This window comes from Biomphalaria glabrata, chromosome 4, assembly GCF_947242115.1.
Source record: "Biomphalaria glabrata chromosome 4, xgBioGlab47.1, whole genome shotgun sequence".
In the NCBI taxonomy this organism is placed as follows: domain Eukaryota; kingdom Metazoa; phylum Mollusca; class Gastropoda; family Planorbidae; genus Biomphalaria; species Biomphalaria glabrata.
In genome coordinates, this window is record NC_074714.1 from 32,079,921 (window position 1) to 32,101,500 (window position 21,580).

General features: G+C 34.8%; 1 protein-coding gene across 6 annotated transcripts; it reads left to right on the forward strand.

The window, feature by feature from the left end:
- The first annotated feature begins 13 nt into the window (after window positions 1–13).
- On the forward strand, window positions 14–20,344 carry LOC106054093 (uncharacterized). Of its 6 annotated transcripts, none has more exons than XM_056026673.1 (5): window positions 14–149; window positions 8,072–8,294; window positions 8,534–8,668; window positions 12,798–12,953; window positions 14,278–20,344. In XM_056026673.1, the coding sequence occupies exons 2-5, from the start codon at window positions 8,145–8,147 to the stop codon at window positions 16,903–16,905; spliced, it is 3,069 nt and encodes a 1,022-aa protein (XP_055882648.1). In that variant the 5' UTR covers window positions 14–149; window positions 8,072–8,144; the 3' UTR covers window positions 16,906–20,344. The 6 variants fall into 6 exon arrangements, with proteins under 6 accessions (XP_055882648.1, XP_055882645.1, XP_055882647.1 ...); XM_056026670.1 differs by lacking the exon at window positions 14–149 and adding an exon at window positions 1,358–1,507; XM_056026672.1 differs by lacking the exon at window positions 14–149 and adding an exon at window positions 1,480–1,628.
- The last annotated feature ends 1,236 nt before the right edge of the window (window positions 20,345–21,580 follow it).

Consider the following 21,580-nt stretch of genomic DNA (forward strand, 5'->3'; position numbering starts at 1 on the left):
GATCTATGTGTGTCTATTTCGCATTTTACAATACTTTTATCATAGTCATCTGTCTAGGCATTTTACGTCTCGAGAGACGATCTTTCCCCTTTGCAACTTCTTGTGTGACTATAAAGAGGCCAATCCTTGATACACAGCTGCGGTCACAGGTTGGGCATATGTAATCATCAGGCGCCGTTGCATTTTCAACCTTCTTTCTGCTACTGTTGTTTTTTTTTTTGTGTATGACATCTGCAATCCGAGACCCCTCCTTTATGCTCTCTCTCCATGTGGATCTATCCAGTGCCACTTTTTCCCAGCTGCTAGTGTCGATTTTGAAGAGCTTCATGTCGCTTTTGCTTACATCCGTATACTGTAAAAGTGGGCGACCTGCGGCTCTCATGCCTTCTATTAGATCGCCATACAGAATGTCTTGTGGAAGTCGACCTACTGGAATTCTACGAACATGACCAAGCCAGCTAAGGCGTCTGCTGCTGATAACAGAGCGGATGTAGTGGCACCATGCTCTTCGTAGCACTTCCTCATTGGTTAATCTTGCCACCTTATTTTAAAGATCCGCCTTAGGCATCGGAGGTGGAAGACATTCATTTTTTTTCCTGCCATGAGTAGGTTGACTGCAAGCCACAAGGAGCAGATGTCCCTTATATTTCATTTTGTGGATGTATCAGAGAGAAATTCGAGGGGGGGGGGAAGTCAGTCAAAGAATAAGACGCAAGAAATTAAAACAATTCGATTAAGAGAGTATAGACGAATCAACATTTTCGCCAACAGCGTTAGCGCGCACGAGCCCGTTAGCGTGATGAGGTACGATATATATATACGGCCCCGCATATGACACTCGCCCAGTGCCCCGCGCACTGCTAGGGCCGCCTCTGTGTTAGTATATGTATACTATTAATTGTTCCTGAGACACGTAATGTGACCTGTGTTAGTGTATGTATACTCTTCATTGTTCCTGAGACACGTAATGTGACCTGTGTTAGTGGCAAGATAGAGAACACTTTTGGAACGTTAAGACAGGCGGCAACAGTGAATGGTGTATGTTAGTGAAAGGCAGTGGCGGAGACACTGAACACTGCAGACCAGAGCAGCTAAATGAACTCATAGACAACATAAAACATTGATGTTAATTATGATCTTGTAAAAAAATATCTTGTAGATAAACATCTCTCATCTCTTCACCTTAATCCTTCATTGAGTGTTTGTCCTCGATTCATTACAATATTATTAAATGTTTTGGAGACGTTATGGTATTACTTGTAGCCCTACGATCCTATCACTTGTCTGGACCAATTGGAAAGGACTGGGTGAGAAAGAAGGCGAAATGCGTAGGTCTATTTTATAAAACTCTTCCCGTACTTCTGAGGGTACGCATACCATACTCTGAGAAACACTGGCCTAAATTTACATCGAGATCTACGGTTTTTATCGTTAATCGTCGATCAACCGAATATCAGAAAGGAGCGATTGTGTATCATAGTTTATAACAGAACTTCAACTTGTTCAAGTGATCAAATTTTATTATTAGATCTTGATTTAAGATCTATTTAACTCTAAAAAGACAAGAATCTAGATATGATGTCTAGATCTAGAGTGTGAATGCGGAAATTATCCTAAACAATCTAGAAGTAGATTATAATAACTAAATAAATAAGTCCACCAGACTCTTGATTGAGTTTGAGTACTTTCATTTGACTCTTGAGTGACTTGAGACATCCACATCTCAGACAGTCACACTCACATCACACTGTGAGTCACAGACACAGCCCACTCGACTTTTCACTTCACACTTGTCTTTTAGTCTTTACTACAAGTCTTTAGTCACAGTTTAGTGATTAGTGTCTTTAGTCTTTAGAATCTTAGGAGACATTAGTAAACTTAGCCCTAGCTAGATCTAGATGGTATATAGTTCTAGATCTATAATACTTTTAATAGTAATTATAGTAATAGTCTAGTGACTAGTCCCTCTTACTAGATCTAGTTACTAGTCTTACTACTCTTAGGCACTAACTGACTAAAAGCCTTAGCCTTAGTGAATCTATGAGTACTATTAGAGTATTATTAATTATTAGTACTATTAGTATTAGAATCTAGATCTAGTACTAACTAATGACTAAGACACTCTAAGTCTAAGACACTCTAAGACAAAGATCTACAATCTTAGATGAATCTAGATAATCATAATATACTATGACTATCAGAATATATATATAATATAATATATTATTTCATATAGTGAAAAAACTGATATAGACTATAATATAAACATAGTATCTCATATTTATAAATATATATATATATATATATATATATATATATATACAATATACATAGATTACTTAGAGTCATTAATTAGAGATATAGTCAGTTAGTTTGTTAGTCAACTTAGTGTCTTAGTAGACTTAGATTTTGTGAACATTTATTTAGAATCTCTATCTAGATTATAGATTATCTAACTCAATGAACTAAATCTAAATTCTAAATGTATTTAACTAGATCTGTCGTCTATGATTTGTAATTACTAATAATAATAAAAAAGCAATAATTAATATATAGAGCTAAATCTAGTTACTTACACTTAGACTTAGATAAATAATATATTATATTGTTACTGTGATGTTTTCTGTTTCTTTAATTCTGGTTAATTCTTCTTATATTAAGTGTTGATCAAACAGAATCATCATATGCCGGAGATTGTATTAATAATTTAATAATTCAATCTCTGTATTTTCTCCAAAACTTCAATAATAATACTTTTCTGCAACTTTCTTATATTTAATAAATAACTTATCAATTCAAATCTTAAATATATACAAAACTTCACTTATAATAACTTCAACTGTTGTAATTTCAATTAATGTAACTTCAACTAATATCACCTCAACTAATATATCACTTTTAACTAATATCACTACAACTTATTAATGGACCCGCTAATATCACAAAACTTATTACTCTACCAAACCATTACTAAGCGAGGACCCCGAATAACTTGCTTTCCCCTAATTTATACTTTCTTAATCGTACATTCCAGAATCATGGAAACTTCTCAAATAATTATTTTAGTAACTTTGACCTTCTAGAAGCTGATGTGTATGCTATTATTTTTCCCTTAAAACCTCTTTCTTTGATTGGATACCTAAAATTAACTTGTTTACGCTGGACAGCACTGGTTTGACCTCAAGCTTCTAGAAACTGGTCAAAATAGGTCACAGTCTAGGCTCGTGACAGTTCATCATTCATTGGCCTCCTTCAGTCGTAGAACGACTATGGTTCATCTCAGAGCATACTTCCTCATGTGGCTGTGGAGCCCTATTTTGGAGAGACACTCCCGTCCACAGATAGCGCAGGTTAAGGTGGCTTTTGCTTCGGTGGTAGAGGAGCTGGCCGTTTTTGGGATTGTGCGTTTTTCTTCCTGGGCTGAAACCCATGTACTTTCACTGTCCATAGCTTTCTTGGTCACTGTCTCTCTCCACCTGTTGCGATCTAGAGCTATGTCTTCCCAATTTCAGTATTGATGTTCACTGATTTGAGGTCATGTTTTATTTTATCTATGTAACGGAAGTGGGGGTGACCAGTTTTTCTTGTGCAAGTCGCAAGTTGACCATAGAGGATGACTTTCGGGATGCACTTGTCCTCCATCCGGCGAACATGTCCAAGCCAGCGCAAATGGCGTTGTCTGAGGGCTGTAAAGATGCTGGGAATACCTGATCGTGCAAGGATCTCAGTATTGCACACTTTTTCTTTCCATGTGACATTCAAGATCCTACGGAGACATCTCAAATGGAACTCGTGACAGTTATAATATTACAATATTAAATTGTTACAATATTTATTACAATATTGTTACAATATTGTGACAATTCTCACTATTCAGGCTTTCTGTAAACTGCTCCACACAACACTATCAACTCAAAGAACTTGACAAGTCAGATCTCCAAAATAACATAAAACTTTAATTTAATGTCATTAAATCACAGCCAATACTGAACATTTGGAACACGTAACACTAACTGTACAAATATTTCAGGGTTAACAACCATACTGCCATATCAACTCTTGTACTGTTGTATCAACTCCACTGGCCTCCAGCTCTTCCTGGACTTGTTTTCGATTCTCTGTTCAAGACGGCTTAACACTGAACTGTTTCTTAATTCTTACTTTGACTCGTATTTGTGAAGTTGCGAGGTAACATGAAGTGACTTGACTCGTGACACTTTCACTCTTATACAGGGTCCCTAAAAGCCTTCTAGAACCCGATGGAACATCGCTCGTATTTTCTAGTCTATATATGACATGACTGGCCTGAGTATTATTCACAACACAGATCCTTCCCAAACCTTCGTGTTGCTCACTACACACACACTACTACCCCTATCTGCACCACCACCAGAGTTATAACAATATATGTAGATTATGATTAAATACTATAGATATAGATATCTATATCTAGCTAGACTCTACGGTCTACTAAAAGACCTAGATTATTAGATTCTAGTTGCCAAATTGGTAACATTGTTCAATAATGAATTATTGTAACAACATAAACAATAAACTATCATAAATGATACAGTCGATAGATCTAGATCTATCATAATATATTTTCTAGACCTAGATTTTAGATTATATATCTAGCTAGCATTTCTGAACCAATTCATCAATAGCACTGACATTCTGCAAGGAGTATTGCCGCAATGCTGTGTACAAAATGCAGTTACAATTTCAAAGAAGCATTTGATTATGGGGGAACACCTCTCTTATGAAAAGAAATATGACTTCAAAGCAAGATGTAATTTTAAATAATCTCTCCACAGAAGGCTTCACAGCTAACCACTTAGTCTTTCCATAGCCAGAAATTCTTCTATATTCTAAATTGATAAATTCACTTTAAAAAAAAAAAGATTTGTATCATAAGGGGAAACAATTTCACTTTAATGTGGGTTAGAATCTGTGTACGCTGTCATAAGCTGGGCATTACTAACTAATCTGTGTACGCTGTCCTAAACTGGGCATTACTAACTTACTTCATTACTTTGTTCAGTATCAAGGGACCTAACCTTTAGTAACAGTTGCTTCAGATTCGGTTTTTGCACATGTGCATTTTAGGTCATACATTTTTTTAGCATTTTCAAAGTGTAGTCCATTGATTGAAAAATTGTATTATGTAAAACTGAATGATAGGCAAAAGTACTTTTAGAAGCTTTGAGTTGATCTATCAGAGAATTTTTTAAATGTTGAAGTACCTTAATGTAGATTCCAAATGAAAATTATGATCTGTATTCAGATCTTTGGTTTTATCCACATATGCCATAGAAAACTGTGATCGACATTTCTAGCAACACACTAGTTGTGGTTGTTGATTTTTCAACAGGAACTGCCTGTAGGTTCCTATGAACTTTGATGTCTGTGATTTTTCTTACCCTGTCATTGACATGAACAGAAGGAAAGCCAAGAATAGGAATACTGTATGCTCAAATTGATTAACAGAATCAGCGAGAAATATGCGGAACGACCAACACATCAAAAGTAAAAAAGAAAATGTGCTGACGTCAGTTTCTTAGAAGAAAACAGGATGCTGTGAAGCAGCAAACATGAACTTAAGATCAAGAAAGAAACACCGCAAGGTTGTACTTTTGAACTATAAGTCAAAAGATTAATAAAGATTTTAAAATAAAAGCGTGACATTGTTTGACTTTGTCCCACCAGGACATTTCATGAAGAGCGTGACAGCCAGTCCAAAGCAGGACTGTTGCTCCTAAGTCGGGATGTCTGGTCACCTTACCCTAGTCTACCACTATTGAAACATGATCGACCTACTCTTGGCAGGGAAGAAACTCTATCTTTCACCTCCAACCACAACTTCCTTAAGGCGGATTTTTAATATATGGTGGCAAAATAAAATAACTAATGATAAAATGCTGCGAAGAGCAGGGTTCCAGGACATCCACATTGCTATCAGCACTAGACGCCTTGGCTGGCTTGGTCATGTTCACAGAATGCTCCAAGGTAGACTCCAAGACACTCTGTATGGTGATGTAATAAAAGGCAGGAGAGACACTGGTTTCTCACTTTTAAAGTATACTGATATTTGCAAATGCAACATGAATCTTCAAGGGGACAAGAGGCACAGGAAAAAAAAGTAAAGTTACCCTTTCAGACCTTACTATCTTTAGGGCAGATGATAAGGTCATCCCCTCTGCTTTTTTAATTCCAATGAAATGGCCTGTATTTATTTGCTTCCCAAATACACTTTTGGCCTGTAAATCCTAGTATCTGTTATGTTCAATTTAAACAATCCAATTTATATTGCTCCCCTCTATAGAAATTTTTTGGAGCACACATCTTAAAAACACTGTTCGATAATGTCGACCCTGGGAAGGTACTGGGCTTTGTCTGGGAGGTGGGGTTGTCTGCGAAGGTTTGATTTGTGATAGGGCAAAGAAATTGTGAAAATGTAATATTTACAACAGATTTTTATTAAATTAATACATTTTTACTATCTTAACTGTGAATAGACCTTGCTTTTAATGACCTAACTGTATAAAATTTAGCTCTTGTGATATGAAGGGAGATTAACCCTTGAAGGATTACGGGCATAACATGGCCTAAATTGTGCCGATGTGCCAAAAACTCAAACTCCCTCTCTATACATCTACTTTTGGCCCATGAATTCTAGTATCATTTTTCTCTTCTCCTCTTATATCTTCTATCTTCTATAATACAGATGTTACTTCAAAAAAGAAGATGATTACGTCCTACGCGTCATGCATTTAGTCCTCCCTGATTATGAATATGTTTATTTGTCACATCCTTTAGTATGCACTCTAAACTGTCTTCTCAATGGTCAAGGGATCAAACCTTGCCACTGTCATGCCCCATCATCTTCTTTTCGGAGGTTTGGTCTTGGTTATAATAATCCTTTATTGTGACAACTTCCCAAACATGAAAACTAAAATGTACAGCCATGTTGTGCCCATTATCCTTCAAGGACTATCTAATCTATTCCTCTACCCAGCCAAACTTAAATGGGATGCTTGATAATAATGGAATAATACAAACCTACACTTCCAATCTGCTCTTAGATTTTACTGCCTTTCTTCTTTTTGTTTTGTCTTGTTGTCTTTTCACCACTCAATTATGACTAAGCTTATATCCACTCACTCTTTCTGTCTGATGCATACATATTTGACAAAGCTTATATCCACTCACTCTGTCTGTCTGATCAAAAGTTTGTACATATTATTTCTCCCACTCCCAGTTTCTGATTGTATATTGCGCCTAACAAAAACAATTGGTAAAAATATTTCTTATCACACAGATTTATTATTGTTAGTCTAGATCAGTGTCAAAACTTCTTCCTTAACGGAACACTTTGCATATACTGATTATTTAACGGAACACTTTCCTTTTTTTTTTTGACATTAATTCAAGTGGTGGCCTACTTGGCTAATTATTCAAGTATTTTGTGGAACACATATTCAGGCCTCGCAGAACACACTTTGGGAAACACTGGTCTAGATCTACTACAAATTTTATTACATAACTGATACAAAAAAATTGATATAATTACATTTAATAAAAGCTTTGTTGTTTTTTTAAAGTATTTTTTCTGTTTTTCTTGTTTCTTCTATAAAATGGGATTATAACTAACCTCAAATGTTAGGGATTTCAACCCCTCCCCCAATTTCTGGCCTTTCACTATGCAGAACCAGGAACAGTCCCCCAAGATTAAAATAAGAAAATAGGAAGAGAGAAATAATACTTCTTCAACTTAAGTAAAAGATATTATTAAAACACATCCATTGTTTCTTGAAACAGCTATATTCTAAACCAATTTTTATTAAGCATAATTTAAACTTAGAAAAAACTAAAAAGTTATTGATTAAATTAGAAAGTGTGCTTTTTAAATTGGCACAAGTATTTTTACAGATGGTAGGGAAAAAAAGGGAGGAAATGCTTCATATCCAGCTAGCAATCAGCTTGTCTTTGGTCAATATAATCCAGTTCTTGTTTTGTTTTGCAAGATTTAATAAAAATAGCAACTTTTTAAATTGGTCATTATTTTTTTCAGAACTTAGAAACATTTGCCTGCCTTTATAATTTGGTGACATTTTAAAACTATAAAACACTCTGAATCAAAGGAAATGTCATGCGAAAGTTCAGACCCCTTACTGCATGAGACAGTCTGGTTGAATCAGTTACAGTATGAGAAAGCAGAAGCAGATTTTCAAAAGCTTTCTTTGGAAGATGTTAGAATTGATATTGGTGATTCCAAAAGAGACACATTTAGATATGTAAGTTCATCTCTTAAAATATATTGTTTTTCAAAAAGGGACTAACAGTGCAAACATTGCTATAAAATGGTAGTATTTCCATGCAATTTACACATGGCATGTTAATATGACAATTCAGAATTCCAATCTTGTTTTTTATTTGTTCATGCTGAAAATACATGTGCCTTTTTAATGACACTTTTACTGCTTTATAAAATTTAAATCTCTAAATGCCATTTCTGTTGTTCCTTTCCATCTAGGACATTTCTGGTCTTAAAGAAGAAACTATTTGGTTTAAACAGAACTTTTATGAAAATGAAGAAGCTAATTATTACATGTACCTAGCTGGCACTTCTGTTGTTTCATCTACATTGATGCCTGGCACACCTGTTAAGGTAATGCTATTTGGGTCTTAATATTTTGCTTTCCAATCAAGCCATTTTATTTAAAGGGAAGCTATGTGAGATGATATGTTAAGGTATCTCATGTTACGATGTGTTACTTGATGTTATGATAACAATGATGAGATTGTGTTGATCAGACAATGTATTTCTGATGTTCTAATTTTGTATAGTTCTTTCCTTTCAAACAATCACTCAACAATCAACACTCATGATGCTGGAGATACAAATGTGAACCATAAATTCAAAACTGAGATCCTTTAACAATAAATACAAAGCTTTTATTCTGGAACTAGGAATCACTTTAATTATGTACACATTTTAGAAATGTACAATACAATTCAATTAAACACATTTACTGCTGTCGTTCAAGTCCCCCAAACTACCAATGCATCCTTTCAAATACCTTTTTTCCAACCCCCCCCCCCCCCCCCCCCCCTTCCCACCTTTTTTTGAACTATTCAAGCTTCTCTTATGTTCCAACTACTCCTTCTATCTTTATTTTTAAAGTTGACGGAAATTCTCCCAAAATATTGTATTGCAAATATTCAACCAATGAGAGAATGAATAATTTGTTATTTACCACAAACAGGAGAAGGGGCAAAGGCGAGCAACTGGCACCTAAACCAGTAAGCTTCGGGCAGGAGGGGCTCGTTAGCCTTGGTTGGCTACCCAACTAGGAGAAAGAAAACTTGGAATCCAAACCTCCACTGCCCTGCGGCTATACCCAAACACTGGAAAGGCTTCGGGAGACAGCCCTGAGGAAAAATCAGGAGCTGGTGACCCTTAGGCAGACTGTGGCACACCGTGCTACAGCCTGGCAGATTCTGCGGCGCTACTGATCCCAAACTGTATTGGATATTCCATTCCTTTTGGTCACATCAGCTGCGCGGAGAGGGGGGAACTGCTGTGTGGGTGACATTGTTCCGACCATAAACAATGCCCAGGCTTTCATCTTACTTCTCTGAGATGAACCATAGTCGTTCTACGACTGAAGGAGGCAAATGCCAATGAAATCGGCTTTGCACACTTCCGTTCGTGATGCTATGATAGTCACTGGTACAGTTATGAAAATCTAAAAGCATTAGGATAATCTACTCGAGGAAAAAAAAGTAATATTTTCATCCACCCCTCCCTGTCGTGTGTCTCACTGATTCTAACAAATTGGTCAATGTAAGGCTAGCCTAGAACTTAAGTAGACGACATGTAGTCGGTCATGACAAGACAACCATGCGATAGTGTTTGTTGTATGTTGAGTGATCAGGTGAGACATCGTTAGTCAAGCATGTAGATCTACTCTAAAAACATTTTTTTTTTCTGTGCTTACAAGACCTAGATCTATTTCTTTTACAAGGTTGTAAACTTTACTGTATGGTCTTCTGTTATACAGTAAGTCAATAACATTTTTAACGTTTTCTCTGATGGATTGGTACCATGACCTTTAACATGTGTATGTTTATGAAAAGTGAAAGCCGAAGACTTCAAATGTAGAACCTAACAGGAAAATTGAACGTATCTTTACTTTTTTTTTTGTGTGAAACATAATAATAATCCAAAAAATTTGATTTGTAAAGAAAGTTTCGCTGTTTAAAAAAAAAGTAAACATATAAACGGCATTATGAAACAAATATGACGCCATACTTGCTTTGAGCCGCGAATAAAAGATTGTTAAACTACGCATAGAAATTGGAGGATCGATGGAATATTTACCTAAAAGAAACAATAAAATGAGTCAGTGGTAAAATAGCTACAATGATAATTGATGTGAAGCCATTTTCCAACGCATAAAAACAAAGATCTATTTCAATTATCCAATTTTCAGGTAAATTTCATTTAGATTTTTGTACATTTTCCGTCATGTGGCCCACGATACGAGTTTCGGAAACGAAAATGGCCCGCCGGTCGAATTAGGTTGGGCATCACTGATTTAGATCTATACAAAGCATTATAATCACTAACTCTAGTGGAAAAAAGCATTTTCATCCACACCCCACACCTCCCTGCCAAAAAAGTAAATAGGCTGCAAGCCAGATTGATGTTTACAACCAGGTCAGATATACGTTTAGATCTATTCAAAGCATTATAATAACTAACTCTAGGGGAAAAAAGCAGATATATGTAGACTTCACATTTAGGATGTCACATAGAAACCCGGTAAAAGTCTGACCATTTTGGATGCGCAGAAAAATTACATCAGAAAAACGTCAGTTACCAAGTTATTATTGAAAATAAAATGAAAAGAATAATATATTCCTTATCTGTAATTTAAAGCACACATTAAGTTAAAAATTGTCAAAACCATCAGTTTCCGTTTTCACTGCTCTACTTTTACTTTAATTAGACAGATATTAACCTACAGTTAATTCACTGTCAAGATTCTTTTCATTTTACTATAAAGTATTTTTTTTTAAAGTAATACTATAAACAGGTAACAATGTGAGATTGTGGGTGAAGATTAAGTTAAATAGGACCTGTTTATTGTTGTGTTTACTGGATAACTTTAGTGACCTTTAGGGATTAGACCACTGTGACACATTGTTAGCCTTGAAAAAGTATTGTGGATTAAAATATTTATAAGAATGTCTCTGGTTGTAGATAATTGAATGCTAAGTAACAGGTAAGGCTAGATTCTATACAAAGAAAGACTTGTACATTTGAATAGAGCTAGTGATTTTAAATGGGAGATTTTAGAAGAAAGCTATGTACTGGTCAAAATAAAAGTTGAAGTTGTAAAAATGAATCATAGTTTTTAAAAAAAAAGTACTTGCACATACCAATACTTTATTTTTAACTTGTGTTTAAATATTTTTAAAAAGTACTTGCACATACCAATGCTTTATTTGTAACTTGTAAATATAAAAAACAAGGTTACAAAAGACAGTTTGTGTGGAAACACAAACTCAAAATCGGCCCCCGAAGTAAAATGTTTTACATAATTCGGATAATCCTTCAGAGTTGAAGATAGTTTACTTCCTAGTCCAAACCTCCCGCAGGACGACGGGGGATGGGAGCAGGCAGGGTTTGAACCTTCGATCGTCGATAAATCCAAACGACAGTCCAGCGCGCAAACCGCAGGACCAGTAGTCCACCCAGGTAGGCTTCAATATTTTCAGAAAGAACATCCGAATGAAATTATATCAAAGACAAATGAGAGATAAGAATGGAGAAAGAAGGTTAACAGATCTTGTGTAGTGCCCCAACCGTCCCGCAGATCAAAGGATACGTGAAAGTGAATGTAAAGTTAGATGTGAACCTGGCCTAACTAGTTTGTGGTCTATAGGGCAGATGATGTAAAGTTCATCTGTTTTTGTGGCCTACGGTTAATGAGGGTGCCAGCACAACGACCAACCGCCTTTGCTTTTCCCCAACTAATGTCAGGTACCCATTAGAGCTGGGTAGACTCAGAAGTTGAAAATCCCAGTCTTCACCAGGATTCGAACCCGGGACCCTCGGTTCGAACTAAATAAGTTAATTGTTTTGAAAAGGCTCAATCTCATATTCGAATCCTCAAAAAAAAAAAAAAAAATTTCCGCTATATAGAAAAAATGTTCACGAAAATGATGTTTATAAGATTACTATTCGTCTTATATTAGGTCTAACATATGATGCATACTAATTAGCTTTTTCTTATAAAAAACTGCTTGCATAATTGATTTTAAAAATTAGAATTTTCTCTTTCAGGAAAAAAAAAAGTAGCCGTTGCATCAGAACTTTGAATGGTCTAAAATATTGTGAAGTCGAATTTTCAATATCTCTTCTAGTTTACGGGATCTAAACGGGACGGACGGACAGACAGACAGACATTTCGCACAAAACTAATAGCGTCTTTTCCCCTTTCGGGGGGCCGCTAAAAAAGTACTTGCACATACAAATACTTTATTTTTAACTTGTAAATATGAAAAAAATAAACAAATTACTTACTCATTCATTTGTTACTGACTTTAAATTCTTTATTAACTAGCCATTTATGCTGGTCTCTTCATTGACAACGTGCTCCTATCATCTAAATTGTGTTAATAGTGTATTTAAAAAAAAACTCTCATGTAGTATTAGTGTTATATAAGTTCTGCTCACAGAAGGATACCATTGTTTTAAAGAAATATTTTGTGACTCTGCATTTTAGCGTCTTCATAAACAGGAAGAGAAAAAACAGCCTAAAAAACAACGTCAAGACATTGATACTAAAGGAGAAGGTGTTGAAAAAAAACTTCAGATGAACATTGCAACACTATCAAAGACAGTAAAAACTCTGCGTGATCGTCTTGGGGACTTTCACAAAGTAAATTGAGTTTTCTTTTATACTTAATTTCTTTAAAGACATGAACTTACTAGACAAAATGCAAGCTGACCATTCCTACCCAATCTCAAATTTCAGAAAATTGTAAACTGTAATTTAAAAAAAAATAAACTTAGTATATGTTTTTTTAATGGCTGATAAATATATCAAATTGTGGTTTTCTTCTTCTTTCTCCTCGTTGTCATTTTCATGTTGGAGCGTTCAGATGACTAGACCAATATATCCTCATTATGGTTTTCATTTATAAGAGGCTAATGAAAAAAATAATAAATAGTGTTGTTTTTTTTTAACTTTGTTTACTCTATATGCAACATTAAGAAAGAAATCGCTTAATAATAGCAAGGTTTTCCTATATCTAGTCTAGCAATTACTACATGGTTAATCTCACCTCATTATTCGATCTTTCATTAGACTCAAATAATTTTCTTCTTTTCTCTTCACCATCTGATAATCTAGCTGTATACATCACCCCCCACCCCATACCATTTGACTGCGAGGCTACACTCCCAAATAAATGTTTGTAGAACCAAGTAAGCTTACTCAAACACTCTAAAAGATCTATAAAGACATATTATATATTTATATTCTCAGTATCTTAGATGTAAGAGTTAAAATATGGGGGGAAAAAATCAGTCAATTCTGAATTCTTTTTGCTTTGCATAAAATATCAAATATAGAGTTGAATTCTAGGTTGTCCCTAATTAAGCCCTAAAAAAATTGTATTACTGGTACTTGGCCATCATCATAACAATAAGGGTTATCCTTAATTAAGTTCTAACATCAGTAGTAAAATATCCACTGGTAAACCAAATAGGGCCAGAATTGGGATGATTGTGCCACAATAAAGGTTATCTTCTTTTTAAACAAAATTTGTTTGTAAAATCGTGTCATTGAAAAGAAAGAAACGTATCAAAAATTTGTTGATTGTCATTCTTTTTACTCATAGATCTCACTCTCTTTTTCTCTCTCTCTCTCTGCCTATATATATATATATATATTTGTCGACAAAAATAAATGGCCTGTTCTAATATTATTCAAACAATAAAGCTTACATATATAGCACCAGAACAAAATATTTTAAACTACATCCAAACATATTTATTAGTATTCCAAATTAATTTTTTTTGTAAAAGAAAAAGTTCCAGATCTGTATTGATCTACTTGAAATGTGCATTTTAGAAACCCATCGTATACTCAGACACTCTTAACTCAGAACTAAGTAGTTAACTAATTTAAAATGGTATTTGGTTTGAGTAGGTCTTAAAGTAGGGGAGAAAGGTAATGTAATTTTTTTCACTCTTTACAGGTACAGCAACGCAAGGCTCAAGCTATTCGTGACACTATTGAGCGCTTAACTTCTACTCTTGAAGCTTGTCAAACTCAGTTACAAGAGGAGGTGGCTAAAGCATCAGCACAGCTCAATTCATTTACCTCTGTCCTTGGGGAAATAGATTCCCTGATAGATACAACTAATACTATTCTAGACGAAGAGTCTTGGGAAAGCTACAAAAGTCACAAGTTGTTTTGTCAGACATTGGCTGAGCGCGTTTCAAATTTAAATGGAGAAATAGCTCAGTGTTCAGACATCATTCATTGTTTTCAACCAGATACTCCAAAAAGTGATATAAATAGAATAGTTGGAGAAATAGCCAAACTATCTTTATTGAAAAAATATTCTGGCCTTGATAAGTTCATTTCTAAAAAAGAAAGTATTGCTAAAAGTATAAAAGATATGCTTGATCCAGGTACCTTCAGGCATGATGAGGCTTCTTCTTCTGAAGGAAGTCTAGAAGGCAGTGGATCCATTTCTGACAACTCTGAAAGTGAACCAGGAGCTAAGTCTACTATAGCTTCTAAAGTGAAAGCATCCAAGAAGCTGAAAGAGAACAAAGTACGCAATGGCAAAGATAATCGTAATAATAGTTCACATTCAGCTAACAAGTCACTAGCTAGTTATCAAAGTAATAGAGGGAAAACGGAACTAAGTTTTGCTCAGAATGTATCTGCTGCTACTTCAAAGAAAAGAAATGCTCAAGGAACACAAAATGCTGCACAGAAAAAGCAAGAACCCTTCAAATTTAAAGGAGTTTCTCCTACTTCTAAAAATCCTTTTATGCACCAGCCTGGACTACTTGGCCCAAGACCTAATCTCATGCAACAAGCCCCTAACCATCCAACTTCATTTAGGTTTTCCAATTTAAACACATTGGCCCAGCAACAACAACGGCATTCCCTTCAAAATTTCGGTGCATTTCGAAATCCAGTTTCAACAGGAAATCAATCAGTTTTTGGAAACCTTAATTTCAACTTTGCAAGTCAGCATTGTGGTACTAACAGCAAGGTATTGCACAATCCACCAATAAATTTCAATAGTTCTCGAGGACAAGTGAGCTCTGTCCCAAATATGGGTGGAAGTACAAGACAATCAAAGATGTTTCAACAAAACCATACCCAGAATAAGAACATGAAAGGGACTGAACAGTTTGGAGCTCAGTCTAAAAATGCTGGATTTTCCTATCCATTCCAAAGAGCCTCAATAGGATCAGGATTATTGCAAAATGCACAGGGCAATTTATTAAATACCTTTACAGGATTACCTCAAGGAAATATGGAGCAGCAGTTGAATGAAATGTCTCAAAAGATTCAGCAAATGCAGCTTTCTGCTAGCCAAAATTTTCAACTTCAGCGACTAATGCAAGAGACTGAAAGATTAAAACAAATGGTTGCTCAGAAACAACATCAGCAGCAAGATATGTTTCAACATCAGTTTCAGGGACTCATCAATGCTTTCATGCAACAGCAACAGCAGCAATTGACCCAAGGCCCACAATCTAAGATGGCAAAATCTGTGATGTTTCAAAATTCCCAAAGACAGCGTCTTATTCAAAACCGACAGCATCAGCTTCAACAGCAAAAAAAATACAAACAGCAGCAAAATAAAGTGCAGTTGAACAACCCATTGAAAAAATTGAAACCTGACATTTCTAAAAGCTCAGAACCTTACAGAAGTGGTGCTGTATCTGGGGACTATAAGTCCAATATCACTTCATGTATGCGTAAGAAATTACCAAGACCTGACTCTCTAATCACAAGGCTAGGTACTTTTGACCCACAAGTCCCTGGAGATAAGCACAGGGCAGGCATCAGTTCCATGGTTGTATTGGATGAATTAGGCTGCATTGTCCTTACTGACATCATCAACAGTTGTTTGAAGATGTATGAGGTCACAAGAACACATGTGCCCTCTAGTGAGTACTCACACAGCTTTGTCACCAGACTGGAGCTCCCAAGGCCATTCTACATGAGTAGGTTGAAGGAAGACATACTAGTCATTAGTAGAGAAGGCAAGAAGCTAAGCTTGGTTAAGGTATCCAAGAAGAGATTAGAGTTTCTCCGGGATGTTATCACTGATGTCCAGTACTATGGTGTGACCTCTATCAGGGATAATCTCCTTGCTTGTGCTGCTTACACAGACAACAGAATTGACCTGGTGAAGATCCTGGATACTTCTGTTCATGTTTCCAGTCTTACAGAACGTAGGAGAGGACCAGAACTTGTCTGCAGTATTTCCCTTACTGGGTCCATTCTGTACCTTGAGCGAGAGTCTGACATTGCTGTGAGATTGTTCTGCATCTCTCAGAAAAGTGTAGAGGAGTTTGTTGTTGATTTAAACTCTAGAGCATCTGATGTTTGGAATTTTACATCCATTGAAGATGTAATCATCTGTAGCAACAAGCAGAGTAATGAACTTAAACTTTTTTCAATTACTGGCAACTTTTTGAGTGATCTTAAGTTTCCTGCAGGCTTGATTAATCATCCTTTTGCAATGGCTTTTTGCCGCAATGGAACACTTTACATAGCCAATGATGGAGACTGGGATAGTGAATATGGGCATTTCATAACTACAGAAATTAATCTGTTTGAGTTTTCATAAATAAGGATTCTTGTGTTGCAAAATATTTTGTATTGAATGTGATTATTTTGTGTAGTAATAAAATAATATTTACCAATGAACTTCATTAATTGCTATTTTTTACAATTGTATTAATTTTGAATGATTAAAAGAAAAGTATTTAAAACAATCAAGCATTGAGTAAAAGGTATTGCTGAAAAATAGACAAAATAGTTGTGAACACAATAATTGTGTTCTTTATAAACTTAGTACCTAAATATTTTTTGCACCTAAAAACATGCTATATATGTATATTACGATTATTAAGGGAAAATGAGGTATTTGATCTTGACATTTGTTGTTGTTAAGTTTTAAACCTTTCAAATAATTATTTGTTTTACACACTATAACAATAGTGTTTTTTAGTTAACTATAAAAGAAATACATAACTGATATAGTGAAATTAAATATACTTTAAATATATATTTTATTATTATTAAAGACCAGATAAGCTAGATTTTCTTATTTTATACAGTATAGGTTTACAAAATAACATAGATACTACAAAAGTCTTTTAATCCTGTTGCATTTTTGATACTGGCTAAAAACACAATAAACAAGAAAGCTAATAAAATCATAATTAATTAAAAAATAATCCATTCTATTTAAATCTAGATTTACTTAATTCATTTTCTTCTACTATGGACCAAAGAAAATTGCATATAGTTTTTATAATCAAGAGATGTGATGTATTGAACATTTAGGTACATGGTGACCAACCTAGTGATCAAATATAAAATAATCTAGCTAGTTGAAACTTTAGTTTGTAGTGGCTGAATCCAAAATGTACTGCAACCAATTAATGATTACATTTGTTATCAGACTTGTAGTGCATTGTATTTGTACTAGTGGGTTGGATAACTATATATTTTTAACCTAGCCCAGAGGGACCACTAATAGAAAAAGAAATTAATCCAAAGATTGGGTTTGACATAATCCTTGTTGTATCTATGTTGTATTGTAGAACTTTAGGTGACCAACAATTTTATTTATTTTATTTTTTTTACTTTTTAAGCAAAATGAATTTAATATACACTTGTCTTTGGCTTTCTGTTGAGAAGCTCATTGTTGTTTGTATTTGGATGTACTGCCGTTATGATTTCTTTTTTTTTATTTTTACACCAAACTTTATAGCATTTAATAATTGTCAAGCATTTCATCAAATTCCCAGTTGATTTTCACTTTGATCTGAATGGTTCATTTCACTTTACATCCCTTTCTGCTTTTTTTTCTGTTCCAGCAATTGTCATATTACTTTTCATTTTTCTTGAAGGATATGTTGGCCAGAGTTTGTCAGTTGGGATACATTTATAATGCAATAGGAATAAGCTTTAATGACAGCATAGACATTTAGAGTATTATGGAATAGGTTCTTGGCTATAGGAAACCAATAGTTATTCCTATCAACATGGCTCTAGGAAACCTTTAGTTATTGCTATCAACTTGGCCAAAGATGCATCGAGTTACCTAATTGAAAACCCAATCTAACTCTTTCTTTCCTAATTGACGATACCAGCGTTGATTTAACCTAATTAAATTAACTTAATGTTTAATTTTATCAACTTTAATTTGCGTTATATAAAAAGAGCATGCATTCCCCTTTAATTCTCTATCAAATAAAACATTTTCTAATAAAAAACAACAAAACTATTGAAGCTGAATCATAACAGGGGGGTGAAATAGTAATGAGTAAAATGAAGAATCCTGTCGAAACCTGGACAAATAATTATGGAGAGAAAGAGTTAAAATCAGGGTGGTGTCTTGATTCTAGGTTGCTCTTCAGTCCACCCATCTCTTGTATTTAGTGAGAAAAATAAAGAGACTTGGGTCCCATAGAAGTTTGGCTAATTTTTTAGCAAAGAAACAGCTAAATTTGAAGAAAAGCTTATTTCAACTGCCTCATTATACCTCTAATAGATTTTACAAACACTTGTATAAATATACACATTAAATCCCCTCGAAGCACTAGGTGTTGAATATTGTTAACTTTATTTCACATGGCCCTGTATCAATATTGTTAACTTCATTTCACATGGCCCTGTATCAATATTGTTAACTTTATTTCACATGGTCCTGTATCAATATTGTTAACTTTATTTCACATGGTCCTGTATCAATATTGTTAACTTTATTTCACATGGTCCTGTATCAATATTGTTAACTTCATTTCACATGGCCCTGTATCAATATTGTTAACTTTATTTCACATGGTCCTGTATCAATATTGTTAACTTCATTTCACATGGCCCTGTATCAATATTGTTAACTTTATTTCACATGGTCCTGTATCAATATTGTTAACTTTATTTCACATGGCCCTGTATCAATATTGTTAACTTTATTTCACATGGCCCTGTATCAATATTGTTAACTTTATTTCACATGGCTCTGTATCAATATTGTTAACTTCATTTCACATGGCACTGTATCAATATTGTTTATTTCATTTCACATGGTCCTGTATCAATATTGTTAACTTCATTTCACATGGCCCTGTATCAATATTGTTAACTTTATTTCACATGGTCCTGTATCAATATTGTTAACTTTATTTCACTTGGCCCTGTATCAATATTGTTAACTTTATTTCACATGGCCCTGTATCAATATTGTTAACTTTATTTCACATGGCCCTGTATCAATATTGTTAACTTCATTTCACATGGCACTGTATCAATATTGTTTATTTCATTTCACATGGTCCATGGACCTCCTAAAACTGGTGGAAACAAGTTCTAATTTGTTGAACAAATGGAATATGGCCATATGTAAAAATAGACACTGTTAGATCATTTCATATACAAGTGTCAATAGTAATATAAATATATTGACACTTGACCATTTTGTCCATGTCATTGTACTTGTTCCTATTTTACTGTAAGAATATTCATTTTAATATTCATCTTCATAGTACTGTTTTGTTTTTGTTAAATTCTAAGTAGTGCTAATAAATTTGTTTCTGCTTTGCTCACTTTTAAAAAAAACATTTTCTTTTTTCTCCAGCTGTAGTCTAGCTAACTCCATTTTCTTGTTTACTTCTAGTGTAACTTTTTAAGGCTTCACTTAATACAGTTGTAATAATTTGTAATGAAATAACAGAAGATTTTATAGTTAGGACCTTAGTTAATGTAACACATTATTTTAGAATGAAGTTTGTCAAAATCAGACGTTTTTTTAGAATTTAATCATATGAAAGTGCAACATTTTATTTTCAATTGTAGCTCCCTGTAATAAATGTAACACATTATTTTAGATTGAGCCTGTATGTCAAGGTAATGCATTGTTTTAAAATGTGGCTTTATTTCAATGTCCTACATCCTTTATATTGCCACCTTAGTAATAAAATAAAGAGTATTAATGAAATGGTTTGTAAACAAGTAGAAATGTTTGTTTCTTTTTAGTTAATATAAGAAAGGGGGGGGGGGTGAACAAAAAAATCAACTGGACATTTATTTAATGGCATTGTTATTCATGGTACCCAAGTTTATTTTATCAATGTGTTTAATCATCTAGTTTTTTATGTTGCCCGATTTTGGTTGCTAGCTAGACCAACTGTAAATGATAGTGACGGAGTTATTTTTACTAATATTATCATTTTAGACTTGGGTCCTCCCGCGCCGTTGGCGCATTGGGCGGCAAGCTGTCTCCATAAAGATCTGTTACTGGCAATGTCTGAAGCCTCCTCCCACCTGGTGTCCACAGTTCTGAGGTCCTCCATGAAGGTGTGTCGCCAAGTAATACGAGGACGTCCCTGTTTGCGCTTTCCTCGTTTTGGCTTCCATGTTATCGCAACTCTTGGTGTGCGTAATTCATTTTGACGTAGAACATGTCCCGCAAACCACATGCGACGCTCAGTCACTACCTCACTAAGTGTTCGACTCCCAGTTCGGCATAGGATTTCCTTGTTTGAGACCCGATCTGTGTAACTGACTCCCAAAATCCGTCTCAGCCATCTCTGTTGAGCCACATTTAGTCTCTTCTCAATTTTGACAGATTTTTGTCTCACATGCATATGTTGCAGTTGGAATGACGATTGTGTTGAGAAGGTGTATTTTTGTCTCGAGTCCAATGGCATGGCTAGTCCAAATAGGCTGCAACCTTTGGAAAATGCTCCGTGCCTTTCCTATTCGGCACGCTACATCATGGTAAGCATCTCCATCATTTGTTATGATGCTGCCAAGGTACGTGAACTTGTCCAGCTCTTCAAGCTTTTACTTATGATTTTAGGGGAATATTTTTGTGTGTAATTTAAACGCTAGAAATGTTTTCATTGTGTAATCTTTCAAATCGTCTTTAACTAAACAATATAAGAAAGTTCATTGTCAGTAACGAATTGTAGCTAACTATTAAATATAGAATTATTAGTAACCCCTGAGTACTGACCCCTGAGTACTAATCTAAATCTTGTAGCTAAACAATACGGTACAGGGGGAAAATCTATTTTTTTATTTCATATTAATATATATATATATTCTTCTCCGTCCCGCTAGGGGAGCTCAGAGCGCTCTCCCAGGCTCCTTAGCTGGCAAGCGAGGGGGAACTACTTTCGTTCCACAACTACACCATTTGAAATTGTCGTGTAGAGTTGTACATTGCACTTGGAACCCTAAGGCCAACAAGCGCTCCCTTCTATCGGCCTGAATGAACTGTGTACACC